The sequence below is a fragment of the Phragmites australis genome, chromosome 5 (assembly GCF_958298935.1).
Source record: "Phragmites australis chromosome 5, lpPhrAust1.1, whole genome shotgun sequence".
NCBI classification, from domain to species: domain Eukaryota; kingdom Viridiplantae; phylum Streptophyta; class Magnoliopsida; order Poales; family Poaceae; genus Phragmites; species Phragmites australis.
The window spans coordinates 21515904-21540437 of NC_084925.1; the positions used below are offsets into that span (position 1 = coordinate 21515904).

At 46.0% G+C, this 24534-nt stretch overlaps 1 protein-coding gene across 1 annotated transcript; it reads left to right on the top strand.

Moving 5' to 3' along the window:
- The first annotated feature begins 15527 nt into the window (after positions 1–15527).
- On the top strand, positions 15528–20858 carry LOC133917863 (uncharacterized). Its single transcript, XM_062361692.1, has 8 exons — positions 15528–16700; positions 16740–16890; positions 17365–17723; positions 17778–17783; positions 18105–18357; positions 18781–19434; positions 19549–20335; positions 20489–20858. Exons 1-8 carry the CDS (start codon positions 15528–15530, stop codon positions 20856–20858), a joined length of 3753 nt encoding a protein of 1250 aa, XP_062217676.1.
- Positions 20859–24534: the final 3676 nt, after the last annotated feature.

Sequence of the window (24534 nt, forward strand, 5' to 3'; positions counted from 1 at the left end):
AAGCCCATTAGCAGATCCAATCCGCAAACTCAATCGCCTCTAGGGCATATTACCAACAATCTCCCACTTGCACTAGAGTCAGCACAAGTTTTATATTCCATCCCCTTAAGTGTGTGACCCGTTAGGTTCATGTGTAAACGGCCGCTATCCGGAAACCCTTTTCCGAATTGCAAGTCAATAGCGGTACCTAGCAGGACATATTGACTCCCGAATGCACACAAAGATCATATCGGCTGAACCTTGATATACTCATGCACCAATCCCTTTACCACACGATACCAGTCAAGCTCAAGGCGAGATTCGTGCCACCCTTGTGATAGCTCGACCATTCACTCGATCAAGTAGTGGATTCACCATGATTAACTCTTTAATCACATTGGCATGGCCATGCACTTTCCAATCCAACTACCTCGAGGGGCCCAGAGATATCTCTCCCGTTATTTAGGAGGGGTAAATTCCATCTTGATCACTCACATCCCACGACATGTTTCATAACATACCCGAAAGCAACCTTTATAACTACCCAGTTACGGAATAGCGTTTGGAAGCCCCTAAGTGTGTTACTACACATTCTGGAATCAATGATGATCTCAGGTCAAAGGATTCTGTAGGTACACCATTTGAGATAACAACTGATGGCACATTAAAAATAACAATCCCAGCAGTATCTCAGGGTGGGTCTATCCAACATCATGTTCTCTAACATGTGTCCACATTACTGATTTGATATCTCCATATCTATGATCCGTGAAACATGATCATCATTCAGTCAAATGTGCTAATCTATAAATCATTATTGTCCCACACAATGATATGAGATTAGGGACTATTTAGAATAACATCATAAAAACAAAGAGTTTCACAAACAAGTCACATACTTGCTGATCAATGTAAATGATAATTATTCATGGAACCAGATAACAATTATCCAAAAGTACATTAGCATAGACAGAACACATTCTCTCACATGCACTAGAGTCTATCCCGCAAGTATCTAATACCCATAGAGCTCAAGTGTGCCTCATGCTTGGGCTGTGGGAGAGGCTTCGTCAACGGATCAGCAATATTCGAATCCGTGTGCACCTTGCATATCTTTACATCACCTCTATCAATAATCTCTCGAATGAGGTGATAGCGCCGAAGTATGTGCTTGGACTTCTGGTGCGACCTAGGCTCCTTGGCTTGTGCAATGGCACCACTATTGTCACAATAGAGGTCCATTGGACTGGACGCACTAGGGACCACACCCAACTCAGAAACAAATTTTCTGATCCAAACAGCCTCTTTTGCAGCTTCCGAAGCTGCGATATACTCGGCCTCCGTTGTGGAATCAGCAACCGTTTCTTGCTTGGAACTCTTCCAACTCACCGCACCTCCATTAAGGCAAAACACAAAACCAGACTGCGATCTCGAGTCGTCCTTGTCGGTTTGGAAGCTAGCATCGGTGTAACCATTTACAACAAGCTCCTCCTCACCTCCATAGACTAGGAACATATCCTTAGTTCTTCTCATGTACTTGAGGATACTCTTTACTATAGCCCAGTGACATTCACCTGGGTTCGATTGATATCTGCTCGTAACACTTAGAGCATAGGAGACATCTGGGCGTGTACAAAACATAGCATACATGATGGACCCGATAGCAGAAGCATACGGGATCACACTCATCCTCTCGAGCTCATCAGATGTCTTAGGACATTGATTCTTGCTGAGAGTGATGCCATGTGACATTGGCAAGAAACCTTTCTTGGAATCTTGCATATTGAACCGATTCAATACCTTGTCAATGTACGTGCTCTGGCTTAATCCGATTAGTCTTTTCGACCTATCTCTATAGATCTTTATGCCCAATATGTATGCTGCCTCTCCTAAATCTTTCATTGAAAAACTCTTTTGCAATGAAGATTTGACAGCATCGAGCATTGGAATATTATTTCTGATCAATAATATGTCATCCACATATAAGACCAGAAACACAAGTGCGCTCCCACTAGTCCTTTTGTAAACACAAGGCTCTTCTTCATTCTTGATGAAACCAAACCCTTTGATCACTTCATCAAAACGAAGATTCCAACTCCGAGAAGCTTGCTTTAGTCCATAGATGGACTTTTGTAGCTTGCAAATCTTCCCAGCATTTTTCGGATTGACAAAACCTTCAGGCTGTGTCATGTACACATCCTCACTTAGGTTTCCATTAAGGAAAGCCGTTTTGACATCCATTTGCCATATCTCATAGTCGAAATATGCAGCAATTGCTAGGAGAATCCGAATAGACTTTAGCATTGCAACGGGCGAAAACGTTTCATCATAATCAACACCTTGAATTTGCCTGAAACCTTTCGCCACCAATCGTGCCTTATAGATGTGAACATTTCCATCAACGTCTATCTTTTTCTTAAAAACCCATTTACACTCGATAGTTTTCACACCATCAGGTGGATCGACCAAGTTCCAAACTTGGTTTTCTCTCATGGATTCTAACTCGGATCTCATGGCTCCAAGCCATTTTTCGGAGTCTGGTCCCACCATTGCTTCCGAGTAAGTCTTAGGTTCATCATTGTCCAACAATAATATGTCGCGCTGCCCCGTGGTTAGGAACATAAACCGCTCGGGTGCACGACTGAACCTTTCCGACCGACGTGGGGCTGGTGTCTCGACAACAGGTTCTGCAACATCTTGCATACCGAGTTGTGGTTCAATAGGAGTTGAAACACTTTCAAGTGGTTCCCGAATTTCTTCGAGTTGCACCGTGCTCCCACTAACTCTCTTCGCGAGAAACTCTTTCTCAAGAAATACACCATTCCGGGCGACAAACACTTTGCCTTCTTCCCGGTTATAGAAATAATATCCTTTAGTTTCCCTAGGATACCCCACAAAGAAGCATTTATCAGATTTGGGAGTGAGCTTATCAGACGACAAACGTTTTACATAAGCCTCACAACCTCATATCTTAAGGAAAGACAATCCGGGACGCTTCCCGGTCCATATCTCATATGGTGTCCTCTCTACAGCCTTAGATGGAACCCTGTTTAACGTGAAAGCAGCAGTTTCTAGAGCGTATCCCCAGAAGGACAATGGAAGATCAGATTGGCTCATCATCGACCGGACCATGTCTAACAGAGTTCGGTTCCTCCGCTCGGACACCCCATTCCATTGTGGCGTACCCGGTGGAGTCAATTGTGGAACGATTCCACATTGCCTTAGATGATCACCAAATTCATGGCTCAAATATTCACCTCCACGATCTGATCGCAGAAATTTAATTGTCTTGCCTATATGATTTTGTACTTCATTCTGGAACTCCTTGAACTTTTCAAAGGATTCAGACTTGTGCCTCATTAGGTAGATGTAACCATATCTACTAAAGTCATCAGTGAAAGTAATGAAATACTGAAAACCACCTCTAGCTGTAGAACTCATCGGTCCACATACATCTGTATGTACTAGGGCCAATAATTCATTTGTCCTCTCACTTCGACCAGTGAAAGGCGTCTTAGTCATCTTGCCAAGTAAACAAGACTCGCATGTATCAAATGATTCGAAATCAAATGAATGTAGAAGACCATCTTTATGGAGCTTCTGCATACGCTTCTCATTTATATGACCTAATCGACAATGCCAAACAAAAGTGGGATTCAAATCATTAAGCCGAGGCTTCTTTGTATCAATGTTATAGATAGTTATATCCTCAAGATCCAATATATATAATCCATTTACTAATGGACAATTACCATAGAGCATACCATTCAAAAATATCGAACAACACTTGTTCTTTATTATGAATTCATAACCGTCTTCTTCCAAACATGAAGAAGAGATAATGTTTTTGCCCAAGGCAGGAATATAATAACAATTATTTAATTCCAAAACTAATCCTGAGGGTAGCGATAAGGAGTAAACGCCAACGGCCAACGCAGCAACTTTTGCACCATTGCCGACGCGAGCATCCAGTTCGCCTCTTGCACACTTCCTAGTCCTTTTCAGTCCCTGCAACGATTTGCAAGTATGAATCATTGATCCGGTATCAAATACCCATGAATCATCAGGACGAGTAGCAAGATTAATTTCAATAACATTTATACCTGAAGAGGAAGTCTTACTTCCCTTCTTCTTTTTGAGTTCTTCCAAGTACAATTTGCAGTTCCTCCGCCAATGACCAGTCTTATGGCAGTGGTGGCAAGTGTCAGAAGCGGCAGGGCTAGCCTTGGGCTTTCCAACAGGTTTAGGCTTAGAACTCGAGATCTCATCCGAAGTTTTAGCCTTGTCCTTGTGCTTTCTCTTCTTGCTATCCTTTTGAACCATCATCACATGACTAGAGCTCTTCTTAATGCTTTCCTCAGCAGTTTTTAGCATCCCATGCAATTCAGCCATGCTTTTCTCCATGCTGTTCATATGAAAGTTCAAAATGAACGGCTCGAAGCTCGCAGGGAGCGACTGGAGAATTACATCCGTAGCCAACTCAGGGCTAAGGGGAAAACCAAGTTTTTCCAGGCTTTCAATGTAACCAATCATTTTGATCACATGAGGACTGACTGGACTGCCTTCTGTTAACCTGCACGCAAACAAGGACTTTGAGGTGTTGTACCTCTCGGCCCGAGCTTGGTTCTCAAACATGCCTCGGAGTCCCACAATCATATCATGGGCATCCCTGTTCTCATATTGCTTCTGAAGCTCAGAGGACATACAGGCAAGCATGAGGCAGCTAACATCCAGTGAATCGTTGGTGTGCTTCTCATAAGCCCTCCGATCCGCGGCAGGAGCATTATCAGCTGGTTCATCAGGATAGGGGACCTCTAGAACATATTCCTTTTTCTCTTGTTTGAGAACAATTATCAGATTTCTATACCAATCAATAAAGTTTGTTCCAGAAAGCTTCTCTTTTTCAAGAATCGATCGCAAATTAAAACTGGAAGTGTTACTAGCGGCCGGTGCCATGATCTACAACAGAAAATGCAGGTTCAGCACTATGCCTATGTGAATCTTCTATTAAACAATTTAACAAAAGATACTCCACTATATGTGTTTTCCCTCTAACAACATATAGAGGATCAAGATCCATATTCAACTAAGTTCTAGTGAGCTTTGGCATCACTGCTAGAAACATAGTGACATAGGTAAGCAACGCCTTGCTAATCACATCCATATGTGACTCTTGTTTGTTGGGTGGCATCGAATGCCCCGGCGCCCAACACCATGCCCCAAAGCCCAAAACCGTTTTGATAGCTTTATCAAGTAAACCAATACTATGCGTGTGGATGTCCGACATCCACTCTAACTGGTTAAGATAAATGATGGCACCCTGCTTTGGCAGACCTACCACACAATGATCAAAACCTTTGTAGGTGCAGCTATTGGAAGGGCATCAATTACTCTTGATTTTTCTGAGGGAAACTACTCAATCATGAAAATCATATCCACCACATATAAAACATGAAAGAATAGTATGACAGGAACATAAAAACATCACAGGCAATCATATTAACTGTGACATAGTATGGCCCCTTCACATGGTGATCTCCATCGCCACGGTTCCTGTCCTCCGGGTCATCATGCTTCAAATCTCCATGATCTTGTTCTAGTCTATTACACCTAATAGCACTAGATAAATTACATGAGAAGAAGCATCACAAGTCGACACGCAGGCCGTTATACAATAACATGACAGCCTTGGGCTGCAATTAACCATGACTCGCAGGCCATGAAAAATTACACACATGCATCACATATCACAAGGCCATACCAGTCACAACATTCTCTGCAAAAACGAGTCGGGCGGGGGGTCGAGGGGGGAGCCGCCCCCCACGGGTTTCAGGGCAGCGCCCTGAAAACCTCTCGGAAATACATAGATCGCATCTATGAAATCGCTATGAAAATCTCATCGGATCGATCGTATCGAGCCAATTCCGAGTCATTCATAATGCCTTAATTTCCATTAGATCAATCCCATTGATCATCGCGTGAGGTTTTTCCAGAAACGATGACAGCACACACGACCTCGATCTGCTGTTCTCCCGACCATGTCGCGATGCACGCAGTTAGCCCCGATGGTGATTCCAGCCGGTAGGGGCAAGTCGCACGCAAAAACAGGTGGGAGATCGAGCTAATCTTTTTGGCTATGTGGTTTCATCGACTGGCATCTCATCCGATCTCTAATTCACCAACCGTGCATTGATCAATCCATCATATGAACTGATCAAAAACAATAGATCTAATCTATTTCTATCACATATCTTCTATATGTGACTGATCCAGATCGAAAACTACGCAGGATGGCTCTGATACCACTGAAGGGTTGCGGGTAGGCTACGCTAGCACAAAATAAATTTTCTCTACCGCGTTCAACCAGGAAGCCATGCGAGTAGGGGATCATGAATCGTTACCACTTGACGAGCAGTGCAGCGGAAGAAGAGTTGGAGCAGACCAATCCAACGTCGTGCGCGTCAAGTAGTCGATCGTCAACCTCGTCTCGAGCACGTCCCGAGCACCTTCCGAGTACTCGCGAGTACGTCCTGAGTACTCCCGAGCAGATCAGCACCGCAATAGTAGCGGCGCCTCTACTGTATCCACACGTACAAGGATGGAATCGCCGTACGCCGGTGTGCTAGCACCGCGCGTCCGGCTAGGGTTTCGAAGGGAGTTCGGGAATAGGAGGCGGCTAGGGTTTCTAAAAAACTCTATGCGCCTTGGCCCCTGCCTATTCTTATATAGAGCACGCTAATGGGCCTTTAATCAACATTAAAGCCCATTATGACTCTAAACCCTAATGGTCCTTTAATCAATATTAAAGCCCATTAGCAGATCCAATCCGCAAACTCAATCGCCTCTAGGGCATATTACCAACAGACCCCCCTCGAACACAGTTGGAATACGAAGACCCTCTGCAAGTACTAAGTATAGAGAACCCTAGGCTCAATCCTCTCCAAAGATACTCAAAAACCCCCAACATAGGCCTCCGTGCTGGACGGGCATTCCGTCCACTATCTTTAAGGTCTCGCCAACCTACGTGGCAGATAGGCAAAGACCGCGCTAGCATCTTGAAGGCATAAGCATCTGTGCTGCATAGGCATTCCGTCTGCCATCTTTAAGGTCTTGCTAACCTACGTGGTGATAGGCAAAGACCTCTCCAGCATCGTGAAGGCATAAGCGTCCGTGCTGGACAGGCATTCTGTCCGCCATCTTTAAGGTCTAGCTAACCTACGTGGCGGATAGGTAAAGACCGCTCTAGCATCTTGAAGACAAAAGTCTCTGTGCTGGACAGGCATTCTGTCCATCATCATTTGGGCCTAGCAAATCTAAAATGGCGGATAGGAAAAGACCGCTCCGGCATCTTGAAGGTAGTGCCTTCATACCGGACACGCATAACACCCCCTATCATTTCTAAGGCCAGGCTGGCGTAAACATGGAAAAGGGATAAAAACCCTAACACCAGCACGACTGAAAGTCTATCACCTGACCCTAACAATGCCCCTCGAAGTCTCGCACCCCGTGGCTGCATAGCAACCTCGGGATGCGAAGGGGCTGGGACTAGGGGCACAGGCGAAACATCGGCGCGATCAATAATAAAGAAGGGAGAGGAAAAGAAACAAAAACAACAAGCTAACACAACAAAAGTTTTACACACATGAAATACAAAAGGTCTTTTTATACAGTTAACCGCTGTACATCGAATCTATGCCCAGCAAACTGGCTAGCCTACTATGCCCCACTGTACCACTATGAGAAGACGAGGGTGCCTGACCGCCACGCCTCCTGGACACACAGTGGGACCTGGAGAGTTGACCATGACAACTACGCATGGGAGGCCGACGTGAGCCCCCTTCGCAAGAAGGGCTACTGCTCGAAATAGAGATTCGGCCCCGGGAAGATGAAGGATCCGCCGGGAAGGGATATGGGTCGAAGGCTGAGAAGTCCAGCTCTTGCTCCTCCTACCCCGCCGGTGAGGCCTTCGCAGCCTGTGCCTGCTCCACCTTCACCTCACCCAAGATAGACTCGAGGATTTCTGAGGGCACCCTCCCGTCAGAACCCCGGGGAAAGACGAAGCGTTGTAAAAAGTGTGAGCTGGCAACCTCCCGGGCCGTTCAGGCTGCACACCAGTCATCTCTTGCGGTAAAACATACATCCGGAGCGGACACCGGGGGATCCTCCAGCTCGACCTTAACCAAAACACCGGCGGCCACCTGCGGGTCAACACGCCACTCAGAATCACAGGGCATAACGAAATGACTCCGCCGATGAATGAACGGAGTAGCCCCCGACGCACTAGACGCAGTCGATCCCTACCAGAGGCACTATCCAAGCTACGGCGAGGCCTCCTCCGGCCTCAAGCCGCCATACCTATACAAGCAGAGCAGACTCCGGTTAAAACTCAAAGGCACAAACATTCTAGAAACAACACAGGTAAAATAGAGGAAGACAGACGCAGTTTCCATCAAATAAAGGAAAGATTATATACATGAAGCAAAAGGAGGCGGTCAACATACTAGAACTCGACCCCCCTCCCCGAGAAAGAAAAGAAAACAAAGACAACCGAGGTAGAGCTACACCTCTAGGTCATCCACGCTTGGCTCTGGTAGGGCAACAACGCCAAACAAAGCTCCTCCAGAGGGCCGCGAAGTGCCTGTAGACTCCGGGTGAAGCATCGGACCCCCAAACTAAGAACTCGGGCGAATTTCCCCCGAGGCACCCAGAGTCCCCTGACAAGCCATGAAGCGCAACGTCACGCTCTGGCCATGCTTTGCCCATACGCTGCGACGGAAGCTCTCCAAGGCTACGCAAATCTCCACCGAAGGTGCCTCTGGCTGGAAGGCCTCGACCATGGAGTCCGGCACCTGCCACTCCAGTGCTTTGAAGGGACCAACTCCCGCCTGGTGTAGCGGGGTCTGCTGAAGCGCAACGGCCACATGAGCGCTGCACCTCACTAGACCTCCGCAGCCCTAACCATAACCTTCACGGCGGACCGAAGACAGAAGAGCGGAATGACCGACGCCTCCAAGTCGGAGAGCAGTGGCGGACACCGAGCCCCTAGGCCGCTCAAGGCATCAGAGGTAATCCGGGTGACCTTTGACGCTAGCGCCGTTAACTGCTGGCACTCCGAACGCAGTACCCCCTCTGATGCCCGAACCTCCTCTAGCTCTCGCCGCATATTTACCACCGTCACCCGAAGGGTGTCAACGTTACTCTCGGTGGACACGCAGGCTGCGTTGGCCGCATCGTCAACCTCCTTTGCCTCCGGGAGGTCTTCGGTAGCCTTCCGCGCCTCAGCCTCCGCACGCTCACGAAGAACCATCTCCTCATGAAGACGGCCCTCCGCGGACTCCGCCCATTTTTGGGCCACTTCCAAAGCCTGGCGTCCGCCATCTCCTAGCGCCCTCGTCAAATTTACTTGGTACAAGGCACCACAAAATATGGAAAAGGACAAGATGAGCTACTCAGGACCTAACACCGAACCCGGCAATCATAACTAATACTACCGACCTGAAGGGCTGCCGCTGCCAACTGCGCTCCAGCTCCTCCAGGGGATGCTGGGCCAGCGATTGCTCTACCTCTCCACTCCGGAGTAGAGAGGAGGCTGTGGAGAAGGCCCTTGACACCTCTGGGCGAAGCATGAAGTCATCCAGGGTCAGTACCCCGAGGCCAGGGCCCCCCCCCCTCAACTGCTCCGAATGGACTCTCGACGGAGGGCACGGTGCTTCGGGCACCAGCCGCTGCGGGTGGGCCACCAACTGACTCAGGGCCCCACAAGAACGAAGCCACGTCCCCCAAGACGGCCCTCAGAGACCCCTCCGGAGGAGTCCCCGATCTCCGCTGGGCCTCCGAGGCCTCGAGTGGTGGAGTCAAGGACGCATCCACCTCGAAGGTCGCTACAAAAAAGAAACACAAATTAGATCCCAGCGCACGGCCAAAAAAAAGGGATATGACTAATGAAGCAAATCATAACTGGTTCCCCCGAACCTCTTACAGGAGGACCCGTAGCATCCTCAGCATCCGTGTCAACAATACCGAAGTCAAAGTCCACGGAGGCCACGCCTCTCTGTTGGCTCTAGCCGTGACCCGCAACATCTGGGGAGGCCCGGTCCTTCCCCCGATCATCGCCGCCACCCTAGCCCTCGACTCTGGACAGATCGCTCACACTCCCAACCTGCCTCAGGCGCTTCTTGTGAACTAGGGGCACCTCCGATGACTCGCTCGTCAAACCAATATGCGAGCCTCCAGATGCTGAAGGCCGCCGGGCCTGGAGTATCGTCGCACGAATGGGGGGGCCTGCACATGCTCGTTTTCCAGTAGCCCTAGGTTCTGGAGGATCCCGCCATGTTGGAACCCCCACACCAAGGTAAAATCAGACACGATTGTACCCCTCCCAACTCCGTGCCAGGGCCACCAGCCGCTCCCGCACCGCAAGAGTAGGGGGGCCCAGGATCACCTCCGTGATCTCCGCCACGCGCTCCAGCGGGAGGCAACTCTCTGAAAGAAAAAAGATGGCTCACATCAGCAGATCGAGAACCCAACTACAAAGGGAACTCACCAGCACTGACGGGCGGACTGGAATACACCTTGGGCCACTCTTCCGCACCTTGCTCGAAAACGCAGTTCCAGCCTGCTTGAAGGGGCTGGACGTGCAACATGGTGAACTCCTCCATGAGGTCACACATGCTCATCTTCTCTGCCACCCTCTGGAGAAGGGCCAACCGTGAGGTGAACTGGTCATCTGTAATCCCCGTCTTCGGCTTCGGAACAAACGCAATATCCTGGTTCATGGAGCGAACGGGCGATGCAGGGCCGACACTGTAGTAAAACCACCGCTGCAACTAGCCGGTATACCACCAGCCATTAATGGCCTTCGCTACGAAGGCATCGCGATACTGCGGCCGTATCTAGAAGTTGATACTACCAAAACTAAGGGGCCTCTTCATCCCATCGAAGAAATCCGCCCTCCCTTCGCACCCTCCGCCCGCATGGACCACTCAAAGGTAGCCAGGCGGGGAATGGCATTCGTGTGGAGCTGCGGAAGCTCCACGTAGAAGTGGCGGAGCACCTCTTCAAGAAATAGCACTGAGGGAAAAACCAGGCCCGCCTCGAAGAAGGCATCAAACACCACGACCTCATGGGCTAGGTGCTTCGGGACCTCCTCGCCCAGCGAAGGCCGAGCGACAGCTCGAGAGGGAATCTTCCCCTCCCTAACCATCCGATCGAGCTCCTCATCGCCAATGACAGATGCTCCCAGCGCAGTGGTTTGCTGGGAGTGGCTTTTGCTGGCATGCCGGAGCTCCACTCCTGGCGATGGCACCATCAGCAAAGGGAAAGCCGGTGCCACCTGAGGGTCCCCCACCGCGCCCACTCCAACCATCTCCCCCGTCGCCCGAGTTTCGGCTTCACTCGGGGTACTCAAGTCAGCCATATGAACCACAAGAGGATGGCGAAAGGCGCTGTATTACGAGAGAGAGGGATCAAAGGACAACTCGCACAAAGGAAAAGGCGCTGAAGACAAAGCCAGATGAGAATGAGGAGTCAGGGAAAGGGTTGCTCTGGGCAAATCCCCCTCCTACTACAAATAGGGAGCAACTTGCCCCCTCCAGGCGGTGGGCGCACGCGCCGTCCTTTCGCCTGCCAGACTGAAATCATGGGGGAGCGAAATTGACTCCCTTGCCCCCCAACAACAAGACGACATGCGTCCCACGCCCCACATGATAGGGTAGGACTACACCTCTCACCAAGGCACATTCAATGCCCCCTGTCGCCAACATCGTCCAACATGTTGTTCCGTCACCCGGGTCAAACCGTCCCGGACAAGCCAAGTGATTCTCGAACCACGAGCCATCAACCACAAGCCAGGGACCGCTGGGAGACCTGCTCCAAAGGAACCACGGGCATGACCGCTCCACTGGTCACCCTCGCGAGGGGATACTGTTGGGGGTCGTTATCAAGGACCCCCGACGGCCACTTGGCTTAATCAGCTCAGCCTCCCAAAGGCGTGACCTCTCAAAGCCTCTGCCTTCCGAAGCCCCGGCCTCCCGCAGCTCAGCCTCCCAAAGGCTCAGTCTTTGGGGCCTTGGCCTCCCGAAGCCTCCCCCTTCCGTAGCCCCGGCCTTTCGGAGCTCAGCCTCCTGAAGGCTGAGTCTCCGAGGCCTCAACCTCCCGCTGCCTGGGCCGGCATCCCGGAGGTTACTGGGTGAGTCATCAAGCCTCAGGAAAGATCTACCAAAAGGGAAGAATTGGTCATACTTTGCCTGCGAGGAGGTGACCGGCATTAAATGCCTAGGTGTCACACCTGGTTTTAACGGCCAAAACCAAATGTGGCTTATGTGTGCTCAGGATGTTCAACACGCATAAGGACGTCATAGGTGAAGTAATAAAAACAATACTTTTATAGAATAAACGTTAAACTCTTACATCAATTGACATATATTGTCTTCTACAAAGATATCTGCAGCAGAACAGAAGCACTGGTGCCCAACAACACCACAGGCAACCGACCAGGAGACACGCGCCTAGAACGTCACATCCTCATCTTGATAGTCTTCAACATCTTCACTCACTAAGCAGCAGCACACATGTCGCATGGCATAGGGAAAATAGCAAGTGTGAGCACATGATGTGCTCAGCAAGTGTGGGAAAGAAAATGATATGTAGGCTTATATCAAGAATAGGCTAACACATGGTATATTTGCATAAATGCGAGTAATGAAAAGATATTTGGACTCAAAAAGCATTAAACAATTATTAAGTGAATGTAACCCAAACAGTCCAACACCCAGCATACAAGGCTCCCTACCTTGCACACCATAACCGTCTAGTACTCCTTGTACTACAACCAAAATCACAACCCACTAATCATGTGAGGATCCAAGTCTCTCATAACCGTGAGCACGACTGTTATAATAGTTTTTACACTCTGCAGAGGTTGTCCAGCTTTCCCCACGAGTCTTGATTTCCATGTTGTCATGTTTGCAAGATACTTAACACACGCCAGTGGTGTGCGGCTAGAAGATCACTATGAAGCATTGTCCATTGATTAGGTCCTGGTACTCCAACAAATACCAGCTAGGTTCCTAATCAATATGGTAAGCCTTACCCATATCGCCCTCGTGGTTGGTACGGTAATTCTTAGGTTGTCGCTCCACGAACCGGTCCTTATATGTGATACTTGGGAAAAGACTTTCCAACTATCCAATAGGGAAATAACCAACAAAACCTAACATCTCTGCTTGGAACGTATCCACAAGTCCACCACAAGAACCAACATCCCCTAACCCATTCTTTGCCCAAGTCCTAGGGTTTCATGTTCCTAAAACAAGTTCATCATCACCATTGTGTTTGTCCACTAAACATGTATATGACACTTCTCAACATCCCAAAAGCATGGCTAAGCAACTCTACCCAAGAAACTCATATCAACTACCACTTAGGCTTCGAGGAATGTAAAGGAAGAACTAGGTAAACCCTAACATAGGTGACTACACATCATATTAACAAACATTGCATGCAATTTTGTAAAACAAAATATTTAAAACATAGGTTCAAGATGATCAAGGACACTTGCCTTTTACCCCAATGCTGCTCAGTGTTGTCGAAATCTTGGTCTTGAAGTCCCTTGAACTGCTCTGGAACGTTATCGACTAATCGCGAGAACTACCGACAAACAACACAAAGGAAAACACTAAGAACAACATACCAAACATCATTAAAACACTTTAAAAACACTATGGTTAGATAGGTAAGATTTTAGAAACATTTTGATGAGGTCATCCCTAGCATCGACAATAATATTATTAAGAATAAGGATGCAACTAATATTGTTGGTCCAGTTACACGAAAGCGGGCTAAACAATTAGAGAAGGAAATTCATTCCCAGTGTGGTGATCAGCTGGTTTGATGAGAGCATATTAAAGTACAGATCATAGAGTGTGGTGATCAGCTGGTTTGATGATGATAGGTGAAAGCTATCCCTAAATATCAATTACTATTTCTATATACAATTATTATACCACACCCTACATGCTAATTGCAGGAACTAGATGTTTGGACGTACTAGAGAGAATAAAGGGAAGAAGAACCATTGAGCATGGACCTTAATTACTTTGTGATGACATCAGCAACAAGACTAGCGGCCAGCCCTTTACTTCTCACGTCCACAAGCAAGCAAGGAAGCACAAGAGCCATCCAAAATAAGAGAAGTTAGAGGAAAACTATTCAGCTTCCATGTAATTATTTTATTGTGTGAACTGAACACAACCATTATCTCTATATGTATCCACGCACTAGAGGGGAGGGGGGACTTTTTGGCTGCCATTTTCAGAACACTCATCTTTGAGATAATATACGTGAGTCTTGAGAGGCTTACAAACTTGTTCTTTCGATTCCTGAGGGAGTTGTAGAACGCCGAACTGCAGTTCACCCAGTTCGTGCCTTCACGTCTATACGGCGTGATTGCGTGGTCTGGTTTTGTCGGTACGTGGAAGGGCGATTGTCTCGGTTGTTCGTCGCGTGTGCAAGATCTCGCGGTGCGCAGCCTCGTCGTCAGGTCACGCAACGATATTTATCAAGTTAGTGTGAGGATCCTTCGAGAAGATCGGGCCACAAAAGTCGCTCTCGTGTAATCTGTACACGTGCGCGCATCATCTGGTATCACAGCCTACGTTTGCTCGGTAGGATCGATCTTGTTTTTGGTAGGATAGATTTTTTTTTCAGTACCTACAGTCCACCAAAAAGCCATAAAAAAAATCATACCTATAGCCTTTTCTTTGCGGCTGATCTGTAGTTTGCATTTTCGAGTTTTGAATCCTTTGAGTCTTGTCTAGTTGCTGATTTTCCTTGGTACACACTCTTTGCTCAATTTTTTTTTTCCTCTCCTTCTCTTGTTTTTGATCTGAAGTTTAGCCTTCTTTTCTTTATATCTTCTCTCTGAAATACACACAAAAAAATCCCCACCCATCCCTCCCTTGATTTCTTCCACCTTTGCATAACAAACTTCTCAAGACTTCATTTTGTTGTTCTGCGCCACTCTATCTTTTGAAGTTATGTGCTGTTTTTCCAAGTGGTATTGAGGAAAAAGGAGCAGCAATTCTGTTCAAAAAAAAAAATAGAGAGACAAAAAAAAAAGATCCTGAAAAAAAAAAAGAGAGAGAAGCAATTCAGTAAAGAAAAATATAGAAGAAACAAATGAGCTTTGGCAAGAGTAAGAAGTTTGAGCTGCAGTTCTGTTGGTGAAAGTTGTGTCTTTCTATTCATTTTGTTCACCCTTCTGCATCCCTGTCCATTGCTTTTCTCTTCCTTCTTAATCAGCAACTTAGACTTGTGCTTTGTTGGATTATTATTCGATTTTGCATCCCTACATTCAGCTTGCAGTCCACTAAATTTCACCCCACCAAGCCACACTCAAAGCATCAGCGAGCTGTACACCGTCGTCTCTGGGACAATCGTTCTTCCATTACTACTTGCTGCCACGGTTCCACTTTCTCAGGGAGACAAAGAATTTGTTTGTAAGTGGTGAGGGAGTGTTCCACATATAATTTTTTTTTTCCTACACTAACATGGGAGACCAAGGTGGGTCTGTTTCTGCTGCAGAGTTTCAGGAAATGCGCGAACAAATGCGCCAATTGACACAACAGCTACAAGCACTGCAAAATAATCTGCGCCATGCACCACATATGGAGGATGAAAATGATGACGGAGAACATGTAGAGGACGATGATCCTGCTGCTTTGGAGGCTGAGGCTGCACGTCTTCGGGCTGAGGCCGCACGTCGTGCCGCTGCAGGAGGCGGTGGCCGTGGACGTGGTGCTGGTGGTGGTCGTGGTGCTGGGTTCGGTCGTGCACGTCGTGTTCCTATTATTGGGGCTGCAGCTTTTGATGGTGATGCTGATTTTGGATATCAAGAGGACCATCACACAGGCCACCATGGTCACCGTGGTGGTTACGATGATCGTGGAGGTGGTCACTTTGGTGCTTTTGGTGACCATCAATTTGGTGGTAATTATGGATATCGTGATAGGCGTCGCGGTGACCCAGACCGCCGCCGAGATGAAGATGGTTTGGGTAAAGTTAAAGTATCCATACCTGCATTTAACGGAAAAGAAAATGCTGATTCTTATTATGAGTGGGAGACAAAGGTGGAACAAATATTTGATTTGTATGAGTACCCTGCTGAGAAGAAGGCAAAGCTGGCAGCACTTGAATTCAAAGGTTATGCCATCACGTGGTGGAATCAAGTCCGTGTAGAATACCATCGTGTGGGACATGATCGTATCACTTGGGAAGACATGAAGAGGGAAATGAGACGTCGTTTTGTTCCTGCATATTATTCTCGTGACTTACATTTACGACTGAAACGTCTTGTGCAAGGTGATCGCAGCGTTGATGAGTATTTTCAAGAAATGGAAATGTGCCTCCTTCGCACAGGTATCACTGAGGATGAGGAATCCATGATGGCTCGTTTTTTGGTTGGCCTAAATAAGCCAATTGCTAACAAAGTGGACATGACCAGCTATACCAATCTCACGGAGTTGGTACATTTTGCAAAAAGGGCAGAACGCCAACTTGCTGAATCTTATAAGACTCGTGTTTTTCCAGCTGCTAACAATACTACCCCTTGGCGTCATCCACAACAGCAAGGTTCAGGTTCAAACACACCTTCCTCGCGAACACCTTTCACACCTCGTGCCGCTTCTACACCAACAAAACGGAATGAGGTAAAAGAAAAAAATGTTGGCTCCAATCAGATCTCCTCTACTGCTCCAGCTAAGAAGACAAGTAAAATTGAATGTTTTAAGTGTGGTGGTCATGGGCATAAGCAAGCAGAATGCCCCAATCGACGTGTTATTTTAGCACTTGCAGATGGTTCTTATGATTCACAAAGTGAGGAGGAGGATGGCAACCATGACACAGATCCACAGGATGGCAATTTGGAAACTTTTGAATACGAAGCAGAGGATGGTGAATGTGAATTGGGACTGAATTGTTTAGCACTAAAGCATGTTCATCTTATTAGTGAGAACGACATGACACAAACCATTGGTCCTAGCTCTATGGAGGAAATTACTTGTGCTGATTTTGATGATCTGCTTGCTGATTTTGATGATTTGGACACTCATATTTCTCCACGAGAAGATATCCACAGTGAGCCTGCTACTGATCCTTCCAAGAGTACTTTAATCACCTTATTGGCTGCTCCCTGTCACAATTTTAGTAGCCAACAGGGCACTACTCTAGATGCTGCACCATATCAAGTAGTCCCTGAAGTCATTTGTGCTCCAGAATCTGGCCCTGAACTGCCATTATTTCCATTGGCAGATGATAAGTCAAACGCCTCAGAGCCCAATTATCAATCGCTGCAACCTAAATATTTATCATCTAATTTTGGTTCACTACATCATTCTTTGGTGGTACGTCGTGTTCTTTCAACACAATTCGTTGCAGCTGAACAAGGGCAGCGCCATAACTTGTTTCAATCACGGTGCAAAGTCAAAGGACAGGTTTGCCGGTTCATAATTGATGGTGGGAGCTGTAACAATATTGTTAGTGCCATGCTTGTTGAAAAGCTTGGTTTACAAACACGCCGGCACCCACATCCGTACCATATGCAATGGTTGAATAATTCTGGAACCGTGAAGGTATCCTCCATGGTCAGGTTATCATTCTCTATTGGTGACTATCATGATGAGGTGGATTGTGACATTGTCCCAATGCAAGCATGCCACTTACTTTTGGGTCGTCCATGGCAATTTGATGTCGATTCTGTGCACTTTGGTCGCTCAAACAAGTACTCGTTTATTCACAAAGAGAAGAAGGTGGCCCTTGTCCCATTAACTCCTGAAGATATACATGCTTCTGATGTTGCTCGCATGAAAAGAGAGGAGAGTGAGAAAAGAAAAATGAGTGAGCCACACAATAATAGTAAGGGAGAGAATCCTACACCATCCCATTCCATAAAGCCCACTGAAAATAAAAGAGGGCCACAACATACTGAGTGTTTATTGGTGAGCAAGAGTGATTTGCGAGAAGTGAGAAACACAAAAGCCCCATTTTTTGTGCTGCTGCACAAGGATGTTTTGGTTTCCACTAACAGCTCACCTTCCACATTGCCAAGTGTTGTTCTTGATTTATTGCAGGACTTTGAGGATGTGTTTCCGGATGAGGTACCAGCTGGCCTTCCTCCAATACGTGGAATTGAGCACCAAATTGATTTGGTACCTGGTGCTTCCCTTCCAAATCGCCCAGCATACCGTACAAACCCCGATGAAACAAAAGAAATTCAGCGACAGGTAAAAGAACTTTTGGACAAAGGGTACGTTCGAGAATCTCTATCTCCTTGTGCTGTTCCAGTACTTTTGGTCCCTAAGAAAGATGGTTCTTGGCACATGTGTGTTGACTGTCGGGCTATCAATGCTATAACTATTAGATATCGTCACCCTATTCCTCGACTTGATGATATGTTAGATGAATTATGTGGCTCAGTTATTTTCACCAAAATTGATCTACGTAGCGGCTACCATCAAATTCGCATGAAAATTGGTGATGAATGGAAGACAGCTTTTAAGACAAAATTTGGTTTATATGAATGGCTTGTGATGCCCTTTGGGTTAACAAATGCTCCTTCTACTTTTATGCGTTTAATGAATCATGTTTTGAGGGCGTTTATTGGCAAGTTTGTAGTTGTATATTTTGATGATATCTTGATCTATAGCAAATCTTTTGATGAGCATATCAATCATATCCGCCAAGTACTTGCTGTTTTGAGAGCTGAAAGGTTGTACGGGAATATTGATAAGTGCACTTTTTGCACAGATCGTGTTGTTTTTCTTGATTTTGTTGTGACTGCGCAGGGCATCCAAGTTGATGAAGAGAAGATCAAAGCGATAAAGGACTGGCCTACACCCAAAAATGTGAGCCAAGTTCGAAGTTTCCATGGGCTTGCAGGTTTTTATCGCAGATTTGTCAAAGATTTTAGCACAATAGCTACACCATTGAACAATTTGACAAAGAAGGACGTTCCATTCAAGTGGGGAGCTGAACAGGACCGAGCCTTCGAAGAGCTCAAAAGAAAACTTTGTGAAGCACCACTGCTACAACTACCAAATTTTGGTAAGACATTTGAAGTTGAGTGTGATGCAAGTGGTATTGGCATTGGGGGTGTGCTAATTCAAGAGGGTAAACCCATTGCTTACTTTTCTGAAAAATTAAATGGTCCACATCTGAACTACTCTGTCTATGACAAAGAGCTTTATGCCTTAGTTCGAGTTTTAGAAACATGGCAGCATTACTTATTTCCTAAGGAGTTTGTCATACACTCTGATCATGAAGCTTTAAAATATCTCAAAAGTCAAGGTAAGCTGAACCGCAGGCATGCAAAATGGATTGAGTTCATTGAAACATTTCCATATGTTGTAAAGCATAAGAAAGGTAAAGATAATATTGTTGCAGATGCTTTGTCGAGAAGATGTGCATTGGTTACTCAACTTGATGCAAAGGTTCTTGGTTTGGAATCAATTAAAACACTTTATTCTACTGACTCAGATTTTAAAGAAGCTTTCTCTAAGTGTGTAGCTGGAAAAGGTTGGGAAAAATTCTATGTGCACGATGGATTGTTATTTCGAACTAACAAGCTATGCATCCCAGCTTGCTCTGTTCGACATGTTCTTTTGCAAGAGGCACATGCTGGTGGCTTGGCTGGCCATTTTGGTGTGAAGAAGACCCTAGACATGCTTGCTGACCACTTCTTTTGGCCACATATGAGACGTGATGTCCAGCGACATGTTGAGCGTTGCATAACATGCTTGAAAGCTAAGTCCCGCCTTAATCCACATGGTTTATACATTCTATTACCAATTCCAAAAGTACCTTGGGAAGATATATCCATGGATTTTATTTTGGGGTTACCACGGTCTCAGAGGGGGAGCGATTCCATTTTTGTTGTTGTTGATCGTTTCTCTAAGATGGCACATTTTATTCCATGTCATAAGAACGATGATGCTTCACATGTTGCTGATTTATTTTTCAGAGAAATAGTTCGTTTACATGGAGTGCCCAAGACTATTGTTTCAGATCGGGATGCCAAATTTCTTAGCTACTTTTGGAAGACATTGTGGGGTAAACTTGGCACCAAATTGTTATTTTCTACCACTTGTCACCCGCAAACAGATGGCCAAACTGAGGTTGTCAACCGTACTCTATCAACAATGTTGCGGGCTGTGCTAAAAAAGAATTTGAAGATGTGGGAACAATGTCTTCCACATGTCGAGTTTGCTTATAACAGGGCAGTACATTCAACAACAAATTTTTGTCCTTTTGAAATTGTTTATGGTTTTAAGCCACATACACCCATGGATCTTTTGCCCTTACCATTGCAGGAACAAGTTAATTTAGACGCTATCACGAGAACAGAATTGATTAAAAGATTACATGAGGACACACGGAGGAATATTGAGAAGAAATCTACTCAGTATGCCAAGCAAGCAAATAAGGGTAAGAAAAAAGTTCTTTTCCAACCAGGTGATCTAGTGTGGCTACATTTGCGCAAGGATCGTTTTCCTCAGCAGCGCAAGAGTAAGTTATCACCTCGAGGAGATGGTCCATTCAAGGTTCTTGCAAAGATAAATGATAATGCTTACAAACTAGAGCTCCCTTCTGAATATTCCAATGTGAGTGCAACATTCAATGTCAAAGACTTGCTTCCATTTGTCGGTGAGTCTGAGTCGAGGACAACTCCTTCTCAAGAGGGGGAGGCTGATGAGGTCATCCCTAGCATCGACAATAATATTATTAAGAATAAGGATGCAACTAATATTGTTGGTCCAGTTACACGAAAGCGGGCTAAACAATTAGAGAAGGAAATTCATTCCCAGTGTGGTGATCAGCTGGTTTGATGAGAGCATATTAAAGTACAGATCATAGAGTGTGGTGATCAGCTGGTTTGATGATGATAGGTGAAAGCTATCCCTAAATATCAATTACTATTTCTATATACAATTATTATACCACACCCTACATGCTAATTGCAGGAACTAGATGTTTGGACGTACTAGAGAGAATAAAGGGAAGAAGAACCATTGAGCATGGACCTTAATTACTTTGTGATGACATCAGCAACAAGACTAGCGGCCAGCCCTTTACTTCTCACGTCCACAAGCAAGCAAGGAAGCACAAGAGCCATCCAAAATAAGAGAAGTTAGAGGAAAACTATTCAGCTTCCATGTAATTATTTTATTGTGTGAACTGAACACAACCATTATCTCTATATGTATCCACGCACTAGAGGGGAGGGGGGACTTTTTGGCTGCCATTTTCAGAACACTCATCTTTGAGATAATATACGTGAGTCTTGAGAGGCTTACAAACTTGTTCTTTCGATTCCTGAGGGAGTTGTAGAACGCCGAACTGCAGTTCACCCAGTTCGTGCCTTCACGTCTATACGGCGTGATTGCGTGGTCTGGTTTTGTCGGTACGTGGAAGGGCGATTGTCTCGGTTGTTCGTCGCGTGTGCAAGATCTCGCGGTGCGCAGCCTCGTCGTCAGGTCACGCAACGATATTTATCAAGTTAGTGTGAGGATCCTTCGAGAAGATCGGGCCACAAAAGTCGCTCTCGTGTAATCTGTACACGTGCGCGCATCACATTTAGACGCAAGAATCGCCTAAATTGGAGTTAAGATGAAAAGAGAACAGCTTTCGTGAGATGGATTAGACTGAAAAGAAAGACTAGTTTACTAGAGTTATCTTCCTATGAGAAAAGAGTTTATTGTGCAATCATTGCACTAGGCTTGACAACATTATTGCGCTAGGAGAATGATGTGGTGCTGACTTGGCATGCTATGCAAGTACCATCTTGTATTAAAGAAGGGATACATTGGGATCTAATATCGATCACCTATGATGGATCAAAAGGCTGAAGGTTGTACTTCTAGGTTAAGGATACTACTGGTGACTCTATGTAGCGGTGGTGGTTCGGGTCTCGTCGGAGATGGCGATCGGGCGCGTGGCCACAGACATCGATGTCAGGCTTCAGTGGTGTTTCAGTGAAATGAGGGAAGCATGGCGTAGAAAGTGGAAAGACTAACTCAGCTGTATGGTTGGTTTTGGAAGGGGTCATCCGAGTTAGCAGTAAAACAGCGATGACTACTGCTAGGTTTGGTTGTGACCGCGACCAGATGCAGGAACGAAGACGCTCGCATTCCCAGAGATTGGCTATGAAATTTGAGAAACCGTTTGAACAGAGATGTTCGTATATCCTGGGAACACAATGCTATGGCATAGTTCTGGGTAGATCATCTGCTGAGAGGAAGAACAATCAACGGAGATGAGATGGGTGATGGCTGTGACGTGCTGTGGTTGGCAATGGCGTCCTGGTCGTGTCACTGCAGAAACGGGGATGGGCTCCTACGGTCACGTACAAGACTCGATGGGACATGTCATGACATGGTTGGTGCATCCATACAGCTTTCGAATTGACGGGGAACGCGAATGCAATTCCGGTGCGCACGCAGAACGCGTCCAGAAACCGGACATCGAGTATGTCGACCTTGATTATGGTGGTTTGGCTGCTCTACTGGCTGACCTGGTTGGTGAGGGCATGGGGAACATCATGGGACATGCACTAGTGAAAGGTATTGGTGATTTGACCTCTGGTCGGTCGGGAACATCGATGCCAATCGACTACAGCGTAGCTATCCGTGACGACAACGATCATGGTGGCGTAGATCGGACTTTGCGTGGGGATAGGACTTGGCTAGGGACTTAGTATGATGATAAAATAGTAGTAAGGGAGGAGAAGAAGGGGTTGCTTTGATGGTCGAGGAAGGAGGATTCGCGGAGAAGACGACGAGGTAGCGCATCACAGACAGCGGCGACGGTGGCTCCAGCGAACGGCGGCGCACAGATAGGGCATTAGCGACTTCTAGGGTTTGGTGGCATGGAATAGGGGTAGAAAAGGGCATGAAGCTCATATTTATAGGACTAGGGATGGCTGGTTGAGGTGGAGTCCAAGCCGAACACGAATCGGATTCGAGTTTGAGTCGGTTACGGTTTCCTTTTTCGCAGCTCTCTATTCCGAGGATGATATCTCCATCGTCCGGAAGCCAAATTGGACGTTTCTTAATTCTACATTGTATTACTCGAAAATATCTACAACTTCGGTATTCATTGGAACTTCTGAAAATGCCATCTTGATTTCCAAAAATGCACCATAAGATAAATTATTCGAACTCGAGCTTATCTGTGCAGCACTGATTTCGGGGGCCATAACTCCTAGCTCCATTATCCAAAAGGGGATTTCCATAGGTTCAAATTGAAGCTCTCGATGACAGCTACAACTTTGGTATTGTCAAGATTTGCATTTGAGGCCATTTTGAACTCCGAAACTTCATAAGAAGATGAGGCTGTCTAGGACTCTGCGAAAATTTATAGATTTCATGGATGCTTTATTGGGCCATCTAGAAAACTTGGCTAAGGGTTTGGACTTGAGTAAGATTGAGCCCAAATATATCTAGGGTTTAGAAAAGAAACGTTTTCAGAGAAACTTGAATAGGATATGAATTTGAATTGAGTTTGGAGTGAATTTAAGAGAAACGAAAAATGCAGTTGAACAAGAATAGGAGTAGATAAGGAATTTGAATTTGGATTTGGGTAGAATTTTGAAAAAGAGGAGAGATTGACTTTAAAGAAGGATTTGGATAATATTTGAATTGAACTAGAAAAGAACCAGCTATGATCAAGGATTGAATAGATGATAAATTCAAAGATTTTGAATTCCAACCATTAAGATCCTTAACTTATTCACTACTGAGTTTTGTAAAAACCTTTTCAAAATCTTTTTCATTCAAAACACCACAGATAAAGAAAAGGAAAAAGAACTCTAATACATTTACCTGGCTCCTAACAAAACTCAGCATGCAATGAACACAAAATAATAACCTATATTGATTGATTGATTAAGAAAATAGGTTTTAAACTTATACAACTGTTGAAGCTATTCAATAATCTTGGAAAATTTTAGAAATTTGAGAAATCTGAAAATCAGGGTGTTACACTAAGCTAGTGGACGCCGCTCTGACACCCCAGCATGATGGTACCTACCCTGACGCCCCTAACAGTGCGGCGCCGGGCCGCAGTTGGCAACCGGCCCGCCCCCCTTCAGGGGCAGGCACCACGGTAATTACCACGGTAGATATTTATCTCCCCGATAAGATAAAAGGTAGTTATCCGGGATAAGGCCCAGTAATTTGGTCAGATCCCAGATATTTGTACACTATAATAATTTGTACGCCAAGCTACACATGGCCCTATAAATAGGAGGACATGGTCCTCTGGGCGACGGACACAAAACAGCAAAACAGAACACGCATCACAACGAATGCTGTGATACTCCTCCCAGAGTGACACATTTTTCTATCATTAATATATTCGTGCTGTTTCTTCCTCTCAAACTTCGTCTCCAAGCTTGAGTCTCCTCCTTAGAAGAAACTCTCATCGTACTTGCTAGGGCAAGACGAACTCTTGCTCCAACACCTCCTTAGCAAAAAAGCTGCCCAGGTATGCGTAAGTACCATG